Below are 12,647 nucleotides of genomic sequence, written 5' to 3'. Positions count from 1 at the left end.
TCCACAGGGATGCACGAAAAGCTCCGCCCGGAGGTGTGAGTTGAAAGTCTGTCGGACAGGGGCCTCCTCCAGACGTTCCCAATTTACCCGCACTACCCGTTTGGGCTTACCAGGTCTGTCCAGAGTCTTCCCCCACCCCTGACCCAACTCACCACCAGATGGTGATCGGTTGACAGCTCCGCCCCTCTCTTCACCCGAGTGTCCAAAAACATACGGCCTCAGATCAGATGAAACGATTATAAAATCGATCATTGACCTTTGGCCTAGGGTGCTCTGGTACCAAGTACACTTATGAGCATCCCTATGTTCGAACATGGTGTTCGTTATAGACAATCCATGACTAGCACAGAAGTCCAACAACAAACAACCACTCTGGTTTAGATCAGGGAGGCTGTTCCTCCCAATCACGCCTCTCCATGTGTCTCCATCATTACCCACGTGCGCGTTGAAGTCCCCCAGCAGAACTATGGAGTCCCCGACTGGAGCCCCATGCAGTACTCCACTCAAGGTCTCCAAGAAGGCCGAATACTCCGAACTCTTGTTTGGTGCATATGCACAAACAACAGTCAGAGTTTTCCCCCCCACAACCCGCAGGTGTAGGGAGGCGACCCTCTCGTCCACCGGGTTAAACTCCAATGTAGCGGAGCTTGTGAGTATTCCCACACCCGCCAGGCGCCTCACACCCTGGGCAACTCCGGAGAAGAAAAGAGTCCAACCCCTATCCAGGAGTATGGTTCCAGAACCAAGACTGTGCGTAGAGGTAAGCCCCACCAGATCTAACCGGTAGTGCTCCACCTCCCGCACAAGTTCCGGCTCCTTCCCCCACAGAGAGGTGACATTCCACGTCCCCAGAGCCAGCCTCTGCTGCCCGGGTCTGGTCTGTCGAGGCCCCTGACCTTCACTGCCACCCATGTGGCAGCGCACCCGACCCCAGCGGTTCCTCCCACAGGTGGTGGGCCCATGGGATGGAGAGATGTCCGCCACGTAGCTTTTTCGGGCTGTGCCCGGCCGGGCTCCGTGGCAAACCCGGCCACCAGACAGGGCAGGGTCACTTCATCCCTTCCTCGATGTTTCATAGGATTTTTGAACCATGATGCATTCAAAGTTATTGTTAAATGCCCTTTTGCCATCTGGTGGTTTTTTTGTCGTTCAACAGCAATTTACTGGTGAAATAAGTTATTGTTATAAGTCATAGTTATTACATTATTATTAAATAATTTAATGTTGACCATATGGCCTTAGCAATAAACAAGCCGTTCTTTAATGTCGCTGACTGTTGTTTAGTACCCTTTTTTTTTTGTCTTCTTCTTCATTGTTTTAACTTTATTAAAAAGTACCGGTTCAGGCACCGTTTAGGCACCGGCCCCGTTTTAAAAGTATTGCTTTAGCACCGGTATCAGAAAAAACCCAAACGATGCCCAACCATACTCCTGAAGCACTTTTGAATTCATTTCCTCAGCATATTAGGTCATATTGTTGATTGTTGTGGCCAATATTGGAACAGTGAAAATAATAATAATAAAAGAGTTTTTTAAGTTTAATGTCACTAATGCTGATTATTCATTGATTCATTTGAATTGAAATATTTAAAATACTTTCACAGCAAAAAGTATGTATGCGATTAATTTACATTAATTAACCACAGAGTATGTAATTAATTAGATTACATTTTTTAATCAATTGACAGCCCTAATATATGACACTCAAAGGGCTTTGGGGGAAGGGGGGGGGGACTACTCTCTACCACTACCAATGTGGAGCACCCACCTGTATTAGTATCGCCAAACGTCCTCAGTTACCGATAACCGGTGTAGACTTAATCCTCGGGAATGATTTGGCTGGTGGTAAAGTTTTTCCGTCTCCCGAGGTGATCGAACATCCGATTGCGGACAAATGGGACCGTGCAACTCTCAGGAAGTCTTGACAATCAGAACTGCAAAAATAACTTTCCTCTATTTCTGACTGATAATCTAATTTACATGGTACTGCACCAGTTCCTAGTTCCATCCATGATGATGAGAATTATTAAGTGCCTGAAACTTTTCATCTGTTACAAAGAAGCTACTGAAAAAGTGAACAAGGAGTGAATTTGGTCCCACATACGTTTAAAAAAGAATCAGATCATTACACTTCACAGGGCCCTAACAATGCATCTTTATTAGTGTTGCCTAGCGTCTGCGTCTGACAACTCTCCTCCGTCTGGGGACATGGGAGGACCTGCGAGTCTTGTCACTGATGATGTCACAGTTTATGTTACACATCATCATTTCTGATCTCACAGAGACAACGTACCATGATGTCAAATTACTGTGATTCAATCAATGACACTATAGTGATGTCACTAGTGATTGAACTAAGTTTTTGTTGCAAAGGATTTGTGACATCATCACTGACATCACTGATTCGTTACCTCACCCCATTTGAAGGCAGCATGTTACATCATCAATGACATCATGGTACGTTGTCTCTGTGAGATCATAAATGATGATGTGTAACATGCATGTCCCTAGTGTGAACCTCAGCACCTTTATGAGATGACTATAATTTCAATTTCCTGTTTTATTTGTGAAGTTACCTTGGGTGTCATGAAAGGCACTTTAAATAAAATGTATTATTATTTATAAACTATGACATAATCAGTGACGTCACAGAACATCGTCTTGAGAGTTTATAAATAGGACCCGTTACTCCCATCAGGTAGTTTTGTGACAATGCCACGCAGACGCAGACACGCCGGCTCGCCCCGTTCATAGACGTAGGAGGACTCGCAGGTCCTCCCATGCCCACAGACGCAGGAGAGTTGTCAGACGCAGACGCTACACATGAATTCTTAGGGCCTGAACAAGTGTAATGGTTATTCTTCAGATTGACTCAGCTGCTATAAAGACGTAGAGAAGCATCGGAAACAGCTGGATAGATTGAATTAGGAACATCACCAAATAAGTTAAATTATCAGTCAGGATTATTATTATTTTATTTCTTATTATTTCCCACGTACATTAACAGACCCAATCAACAGCAGTAGTTTTATGTTTTGTGTAATTTCAGATAATTAGTTTGAGATCAGTTTGGTGTCAGAGATTTGAGAAATGGGACAGTGCAATTGTCAGGAATTCTCAACAATCAAAACTGCAAAGAAAACTTTCCTTTGACTGTGACTGATCATCTACTTTACCTGTTCTCCATCAGTTCCTAGTTCCATCCATGATGAGGATTAGTAAGTACCTGAAACTATTGATCTGTTACATAGAAACTATTGTTCGCATAGACCAGCGGGGGAGGGTATATACCTGCAGACACGGCACCCCTTCTCTTCTCTGCTCCTCTTTATAGTTCATCTACCAACCCTTATAGAGCTGGCTCAGGTTTGCCTTGCACCAGCTCTTAGTTATGCTGTTATAGTTTTAGACTGCTGGGAGACTTCCTTTGACACACTGAGCTCCTCTCTCTCCTCTCTCTTTCCATTTGTGTGCATTCATGTCCCAGTAATGCTTGTTACCAACTTAGCTCCGTGGAGCTTATTCCCCGTAGTCTTTATGTTTTCTCGCCTCACATTCTTCCTTGGATTGGAGTGGCACCTAAATCATGGTGCAGCTACTGCTGTGGTCCTGCTTGGTGCCCTGCTACGCCCCACTACACCCTACTACTGCTACAACTATTATTTCTAGTCATGTTTCCATTATCTTTATTGTTACTGTAATTGCCACTGTTCATCATACCAACTGCTATAATACACTGCATATATCTATATCTATATTATTCCTACTACTAGTATAATGTCACTGCTACGACATGTTGTTCATACATTGTTCATGTTACATAGCCATATTTATTCTGCTCTTATAACACTGCAATATATTTCTTGTCCTGCCTATGCACCACCTGTCTATACTTGAATATCACATTGCACTTTTCTACTTTTTTTTACACTTCTGGTTGGACGCAAACTGTCCTTGCACACTGCACAATGACAATAATTATTATGAATCATATGTCTCTATCTGTATATCTGTATGTGTTTCTGTGTCCCAACAGGCACCGTCAGATGTCTCTGTGACATTCCATGATGTCATTCCATGAATACAGAACATTCTTTGCAAATATATCTTCATTACAATTTAGGATAGTAAATTTTTTTTATGTTGATCGATCAGCTGTTTGTGTAGAATATTAATTGTATTATTAATTGTAAGAATGGCTTTGTGAATTCTTCATATCATCAATGAGAGGTAATATTTAGATTTATTTTACACAATGGTTTCAGTTTGACGTGTTTCATCCATCTCAAAATGAAAACTGTCTGAAAACACACACACACACACACACAAACACACGCACATACACAGACACACACACACATATGTCGCACGCGCATTTCAGTAAGTCGCACGCTGAAGAAAACTGAACTAACAAACACTCTGAAAACTAACTCAAAGTAAAGTGAAATGAAATCTAAAAGTCTAAAGTAAAGATAAAGCTTATTGATTAAAGTGTCCGAGCTGAACATGCAAGGTCTAAATTAAACGGTATCAGTTCTGCTGACACGACAGTGTTTATGCATGTGCACAACACAGCCAGTAACGCAGAATTATCAGCTGACAAAAAGAGTTTGCATCTAACAGCCTCTGATAAAACTATATTCTTTACTATAAGTCTGCTTACCGTGTGCTTTTGTACTAAAATAATGTGATTTTCTTTCCGTCTTGCGTTTTGCTTTGTAATACAATACTTGCTTGTCTATCTTTGTAGGTCATTAAAGTAAGCGCCTGATCGAAACAAAGTCTGATGACAACAACATCTTAACTTCCCCCGCTTGATATCCTGTGTTAGTTAATCTGGAGCTGTGGATATGTGTGTGTGTGTGTTTTTGTGTGTGTGTGTGTGTGTGTGTGTGTGTGTGTGTGTGTGTGTGTGAGTGTGTATGATGACATTCATCTGTTTATTTCAGAGACCTCCTCTCTCTGTAGGAGATATAAGACAGGAGTTGATGAACATTTTTCTGTCTGAAGATTCTTTAGATCTGCATCGGTGAGACTTCTGCTCTTCTTAAGTACGTTTAGTCTTGCCAACAATTTACAGAGTTCTATTCTTTATCTTTGAACACTTCATTTAATCCTTGTGTTGTCTTCCTGTTGACTTGCAACTTTTAGTTTTTTCTGGGTCAAAATGTATAGTTTTTTTCCAAAGTTTTGGACGTCTTTTTCGACACTTTTGTTGCTTTTCCACCGATGTTTTTTTTAAAAAATTCAAATGGCATGGAATTGAATAAAACTGGTGAAGAGCATTGTAGGGAACCATCCACGTTATTTCTTTGAAAATTTGGTTGAAAGAAACCCAAATTTCTGATATAGAAACTTTTTGAAAATGTGTCACATTTGACCCGAAGACACCAGGAGGGTTAAGGACTGTAAAGTGTATAAAGATATCTATATATTTACTCCACAATAAGTCTGTCAGTAAGTAATGGAGCATCGACACAGCAGTCTGTGTTGTTAACAAACCTAAATGTCGTCTTATTGTGAAAATCTGCTCCTGTTGCAGCTCTTCCTTCCTGCTTGTGTTGCTGTGATTTATTCCAGGAAAAGAGTTACCTTTCTCTCCAGGCGTTGTGTCGACTCTTTGGACTGTTTGAAGAAACTGTAAGTTGCTTTGTTTAATACTTTAACAACAATGATTCCTGTTTACATTCTGTCTACACAATTGTGTTTATTATATTGTTACGTCATTCATATTTTCATTTGTTTATATTTTAGCCCGCTTTCTTAACTTGCACCTTTGTTTTTATTTGTCTTACTTTTGTGGTTTTAGTTTTTTAACGATTGTCGATGGAGGTGCTTTTTTCGACACTTGTTTATTGACTTTTTTACTCTTTTTATAGAACCATGAACTTAAATATGATTTAATGTATTGTCTGGTTGGATGGTGTGTGTGTGTGTGTGTGTGGGTGGGTGTGTGTGTGTGTGTGTGGGTGTGTGTGTGTGTGTTTGTGTGTGTGTGTGCGTGTCTGTGTGTGTGTGTGTGTGTGTGTGTGTGCGTGTTTCGTCAGAGTAAAGTCTCTAACAGCTTTTATAACTCTGTATTCTCCAGATGAACATGAAGATCTCTATCTTTTCTGGTGTTCTGCTGATCTCTGCTGCCGTGCTCTCTGTGGATGGACTAGATCCAAGAGTTCAGAAGTTTATAAATCAGCATATCTTCCAGAACTTGGCTCCTAACCGCTGCGACGCCGAGATAACCAAGAAAAAAATCAGTGAAACCAACAGCAATAGGTGTAAGGAGGTTAACACCTTCATCAGTGCGACGTATGCCGCCGTCAAACCCGTCTGTAGGGATGGAGGAAGTCCATACGGTACTGGTGGTAATCTGAGAATCAGCAATGACAAGTTCAGAGTTGTTAATTGTAATTGTAATGTCAACCTCAGGCTTCCCAACTGTGGCTGCCGTGGCTCTAGTGGCAACAGGAGAATTGTAATCGGATGTGATGCCACCGGTAACCCAGTTCACTACGAAGAAGGTGTGTACATTCCCAACTGATCAAACGGTAGGATTGGCAAACCTCCTGTTGTCCTTGGGGTCCAATTGGACCCGTTATATTTCAAAAAATATCTTTTCCAACCAAATTACAGAGACAATAACATGGATGGTTCCAGTTTCAAAAGTACAGTTAATGATCACTACTTTCATTGAATTTTGAGTTGTTTTATTCAATTTTATAGCGTTATTAGTCAAAATAATTCATAATTTCAGCTTTTTTTAATCAAAAATTTAATTAAAAATTAAAATAATTTAAAAATACAATGAGGTTTATTGACCATAAATTCCAAAAAATAAATGTAAAACTAGTGGTGACAAGTTGGTGTCTGTGGCGTGTATACAGTACTGGTGGTAGTGGAACAAAGCCCCAAACAGTTAAAAAAAAGAAAAGAAAGTGACACAAACGTTGAAAAAAGGGACGAAAAAGTGTCAAAATCACCGAAAATACAAAGGGTCAAAAAAGTGTTCATTTTCTATTTTGGCACGAGAGGATTTAATGATCACTACTTTCATTGAATTTTGAGTTGTTTTATTCAATTTTATAGCGTTATTAGTCAAAACAATTCATAATTTCAGCTTTTTTTAATCAAAAATTAGCTATAATTTAAAAATCCAATGAGGACCATAAATTCCGAAAAATAAATGTAAAACTAGTGGTGACAAGTTGGTTTCTGTTGCGTGTATACAGTACTGATGGTAGTGGAACAAAGCCCCAAACAGTTAAAAAAAAAAAAAGAAAGTGACACAAACATTGAAAAAAGGGACGAAAAAGTGTCAAAATCACCGAAAATACAAAGGGTCAAAAAAGTGTTCATTTTCTATTTTGACACGAGAGGACAACAAGTGCGGGGGAAGACAACATGAGGGTTAGCTGGTTTCCACTTTATGTTTAAAACATTGTGATTACAATGGAAGTATTTCTTTTTTTATTGGAATCTTTTGGAAAATTTGGTTTTCAATTACATCATCGGTTCCAAATGTAACACAAGTATATATATCTGCATTTCTGTATCTCTGTGTCCTGTGTGCTCTTGGGGGGAGGGGTGATTGTTTGGTCTTTGTAAATCATAGTGTGGTCTAGAGCAGTCTTTCTCAAATGGGGGTACATGTCCTCCTAGTGGTACTCTGGAGGCCTGCAGGGGGTACGTGTCCCCCTAGTGGTACTCAGGAGGACTGCAGGGGGTACGTGTCCCCCTAGGGGTACTCTGGAGGACTGCAGGGGGTATGTGTCCCCCTAGGGGTACTCTGGAGGACTGCAGGGGGTATGTGACATTTTTTGCAAAATGTTTTTCAGTTACAAGGCTGTAGTTACTTCTACTGCCTGTTTAATCTCTCATTTGTTTCAAAGTTTTTGTCGCTTGTCTTGACCTATTCTTGCCTTTCTTCCTTCTTTCTACCGTCTTTTTCAAGTTTTTGTTTCTACCAAAAATGATTTGCACTGGTTAGTGGGTACATGGCTTTAAAAACTGTTCAAAGGGGGAACATTATTGAAAAAAGCTTGAGAACCACTGATCTAGATCTACTCTATCTGTAAAGTGTCTTGAGATAACTTCTGTTATTCTCTGATATGACAGTCAGGAAAATTAGGCCCTATGTTCCAACATTTCTAGGACATTTTTGAAGATTAGGTCTTGTGTTCATAGGGTTGTAGGAACATAGGAAATGTGGGATTATAGGGCCTAATTTTGAAAAAAATCTTAGAAATGTGGGAACATGGGCGCCCAGATAGCTCAGTTGGTAAAGCGGGGGCCCATATATCGAGGTTTACTCCTCCTGCATGTCACTCCCCCTCTCTGTCCCCTTTCATGTCTTCAGCTGTCCTGTCAAAAATAAAGGCCGAAAATGCCCCAAAAAATTATCTTAAAAAAAAGAAAAGAAATTAAATGTGGGAACATAGGCACACTGCCTCCATGGTGGCCATGGTACTTGCAGGCGCTTGATGTGTTGCAGCCATGGAGCACAGTAAAAGGCAGTATAAATTCTGGCTTAATTTTACGTTGAAAAAGCCCAATAAATCTTTAAATCACCATTGAATCAAAATAAAACTTTCCTCTTATCTGTGAAATAAGAATATAACCCGTTTTATCTGCTTGTTGGGTTTTTTACGCTCTTTTGCGTACCCATTATCAACTGTTGAATCAGTGTGTGTAACGTCTGTCTCCTGTTCAATAAAACACTTTTAACATCTTACACTTACACACGCAGATGTGGATAATAACAGAGATGGTAATGTTTTGATGCTTTAGCTGCTTTTTTTAAACCTCATATGTGTCTTTTGATGTTCTTGTTGATTTTGTCGCCTTATAATGAACAATATAGGGTCTCCTGTGACTTCTTTTATAAAACAAAGTGCATGTTTCATACTAAAATATGCCATACACACAAAACTGAAAAAGTATGTACACGCACAGAAATATTTAAATGTATAAAACTTGTCGTACGCCAGGTCCTGTGCACCTTTCCTTTATACATAACAATCAACGTGAAATTGAAAGCATGTGACCCCGCCATGCTTCCTCCCGTAAATAAACATGCAAATGACTATAAGTAATCCTGACATCATTCCAATCCATCATTGTGCAATCAATAGAGATAATCTACATGAGAAGAACAGCTAAATTGCAAGACAGAAAGTAGATTTTGTGTGGAATATATCTTTTAAAACTATAAGTACTTGGACAGAAGTTAGTATTTGGGATAAAGCTTTTAATGTCATAAGAACTTGGAAAGGTTCTGTATTTTTTAGTAAGAATTTGTCACTTTAAAGAACCAGACAAGACTGCTTACTGCCTTACGCATCCTTTTGTGCATCAATATAACTAATCTACAGACGGACCATATTAATACAGTGTTTCTGGTGTAACTAGCGTTTGTGGGGACCTCTGAGGAGTTCTAGTGTTGGACCTGTGTGTGTGTGTGTGTGTGTGTGTGTGTGTGTGTGTGTGTGTGTGTGTGTGTGAATATGACTCATATCAAGAAAAACATAATAATGTTGGGGAAACTGCAGCTATTTTATTAGAATAAAGTGAGTAAATGTTACTAAACATAACGTAAATGAACTTGAATGGGTAAACTCGTCCTGATTGTAATCAGCGACGGTGTTTAACAATAAAAACTCCCATGATTCCGCTCAACTTCCCAATGTCATCAGAAGTCTGTGTTACCATCCAGTGTTTAGGTTGAGAGACCCCTAGTGGCAGAAAGTTACATATTGTACGTGTAACGTCTGCAGTTTTCAGGCTTCTTGTCTTCAGAGAATCAGATGTTTTCCTACACAGTTAAAACTAAAACAGTTGTTGTTATTGTTATTATATTGATCTGTATTTTTACCCACATCTGCTTTATGAATATGTGAACATGACAACATTAAAAACAACTGTCACGTGTTTTATTCAACAGGAGACACAAGTTACTCATCAGGTAGTAACAGATTACTCTGGTTCATCAGATAGTAACAGATTACTCTGGTTCATCAGATAGTAACAGATTTCTCTAGTATTTTAAACTCAGTAGGTTTGTTTTTGACACAGGTGACCAGGATTTTCTTCTCCACCTCCTCCACCGTGTACTGACAGTTGGGAGGCTTGTTATGAGCAGGATCGAGTTTACACTCAACCAGTTTAAAGATCTCTTTGCTGACTCCCTTTCCTCCACCCCCACAGACGGCTCGGACCTCATCTACTGTAGCTTTGATGAAGGTTTTCTCCGGCTTACAGGTGGTTTTGTCGAGGACATCGAATCCTCTGTCAGTCATCACCTGGGTGCATAGGTTAGCCACGATATGCTCTTGTTCAAACTTGTTATCATCAACCCTCCTATTGAAACCAAAGAAACCGCTGCACAGTTGGCACAGAGAGACCAGCAGAAAGAAGAAGAAGAAAGAGATCTTCATGTTGATCTGGAGAATACAGAGTTATAAAAGCTGTTAGAGAATTTACTCTGACATATCTAACATCTCTTTATATTATCATATAAAAGCTGTTAGAGAAACTCAATCAATGAAAAATAAGCAAGAATGACAAAAAAAGGTACACAGATCATCATAGGTAACTTCAAGGTTTTTTGGAAAGGGTCAACAAAGTTTCAGAAATGCAAAAAAAAATGCCGACAAAAATGTTGCAGAGTGACAAACATCAAAAGAAATGACAAACCTTGAAAAATACATAGAAAAAAATGGCAAAAATGTCAAAATTCTTTTTCTATAGAGTGACTGAAAAGTCAAGAAACAAGTTGACAAAAACATCGGAAACAAAAAGTGAGAAAAGCTAACGTTAGCAGCCAGAGTCAGCGTTTTCTCTTACCGTAAGAGTTGGTGGAGAGAGATCAGGTGTGAAGGTGCTGCTGTCCTTTGGTCGACTTGTTTTCAGTAAAAAGTATTGAATGTTAAAAGATAAACTGCACAAAGTCTGAAGATGAAGAAGAGCAGAACTCTGACACGATGCAAATCTGAAGAATGTTCAGATAGAGAAATGAAATAATCTGCAGTCTTATATCCTCCCACAGAGAGAGGTTGTCTCTGAAGTTAACAGTCATCCCCCCACTGATCCTAATTTAAATACACACGTTACTGACAGTCAAAGACGAACGTGGAAAAACCCAAAAGAGCAAGTTAAAATGTTAGAGTTTTAACACTTGAAGATGTTTTCACACTTTTTTCCAATGCAGGTACGTACTGTTAATGATGACCTACAAAAATAGAGAAACATTAACTTCAAAATATACTTTTTTATATTATTAAACACAATACTGATATAGTTTCAATAGCATGTATAGAGTTAGCTTTCACTAGCAGCTAGCACACACTTTTACATCAGGATTTATTTTGGTTTTGGTTAAGTTTTTTGTGCTTAAAGTGCTTTACATTAAAAAGAGCAAACACATTAAAGTGCTCATATTATGCTCATTTTCAGGTTCATAATTGTATTTAGAGGTTGTATCAGAATAGGTTTACATGGTTTAATTTTCAAAAAACACCATATTTTAGTTGTACTGCACATTGCTGCAGCTCCTCTTTTCACCCTGTGTTCAGGTCTCTGTTTTAGCTACAGAGTGAGACCTCTCACTGCTGTAACATCTTTGTTTTCAGTCACACATGCTCAGTAGCTAGGTAAGGACTACATGCTCAGTAGCTAGGTAAGGACTACATGCTCAGTAGCTAGGTAAGGACTACACGCTCAGTAGCTAGGTAAGGACTACATGCTCAGTAGCTAGGTAAGGACTACATGCTCAGTAGCTAGGTAAGGACTACACGCTCAGTAGCTAGGTAAGGACTACATGAGCTAGCTAGCTGTTTCTCCAACTTTAGTAGTACAAGGCAGGATTAGCTGGGAGACTTCTTCTAAAAGAGGGCACACTTCCACTTTTGTGTGGAATACATGCAGAACAGGGACATGGAAGTAGTGCTTTTGGAAATTAGGGCGAACTAGTGTGTGTTGTAGCAGTGTTTTGCCATTGAGAACGAGCTAGCATGCTAATGGTTAGCCCCCTAGCCCCCTCGTCTCAGCTAGTGACGTAGAAAGCTGTGCAGATGTTGACCAGCTGACCCGGAGACTGAAGGCAGGACATTCAGAAACCGTATCTCACTCAGAACAGCATTGAGTATGTGTGTGTGTATGAGTAGTTGTGAGTGTGTGTTTGTGTGTGTATGTGTGTGTGCATGTGTGTGTGTGTGTGTTTGTGTGTGAGTGTGAGTGTGTGAGTATGTATGACTGTGTGTGTGTGTGTGCGTTTGTGTGTGAGTGTGAGTGTGTGAGTATGTATGACTGTGTGTGTGTGTGTGTGTGTGTGTGTGTGTGCGTGTGTTTGTGTTTGTGTTTGTGTTTTCAGACAGTTTTCATTTTGAGATGGATGAAACACGTCAAACTGAGACCATTGTGTAAAATGAATCAAAATATTGCCTCTCATTGATGATATGAATAATTCACAAACCATTCTTACAAATAATATCCTATATAAACAGCTTGATCACAGTTTTGATTAATCAACATAAAACAAGATACTATCCTAAATTCTAATGAAGATATATTTGCAAAGAATGTTCTGTAATCATTGAATGACATCATGGAATGTCACAGAGACAACATTCCATGATGTCAATTTCCTGTGACAACATC

General features: G+C 39.6%; 1 protein-coding gene and 1 long non-coding RNA gene across 2 annotated transcripts; one reads left to right on the top strand and one right to left on the bottom strand.

Moving 5' to 3' along the window:
• The first annotated feature begins 4,883 nt into the window (after positions 1-4,883).
• On the top strand, positions 4,884-8,724 carry LOC144513277 (uncharacterized). The gene is made up of 3 exons (XR_013501108.1): positions 4,884-5,050; positions 5,542-5,639; positions 6,088-8,724. It is a non-coding gene; the product is annotated as an uncharacterized LOC144513277 (long non-coding RNA).
• Positions 8,725-10,006: 1,282 nt separating this feature from the next.
• On the bottom strand, positions 10,007-10,432 carry LOC144513283 (ribonuclease pancreatic-like; the record flags this gene model as incomplete). The annotated part of the gene is made up of 1 exon (XM_078244314.1): positions 10,007-10,432. A coding segment is annotated over one exon (426 nt), but the record flags the coding sequence as incomplete, so codon positions are not given.
• Positions 10,433-12,647: the final 2,215 nt, after the last annotated feature.

This window comes from Sander vitreus, unplaced genomic scaffold, assembly GCF_031162955.1.
Source record: "Sander vitreus isolate 19-12246 unplaced genomic scaffold, sanVit1 ctg201_0, whole genome shotgun sequence".
Taxonomy (NCBI): Eukaryota; Metazoa; Chordata; class Actinopteri; order Perciformes; family Percidae; genus Sander; species Sander vitreus.
Note: the sequence above shows the minus strand (reverse complement) of the source record. Positions and strands in the feature narration are given on the sequence as shown.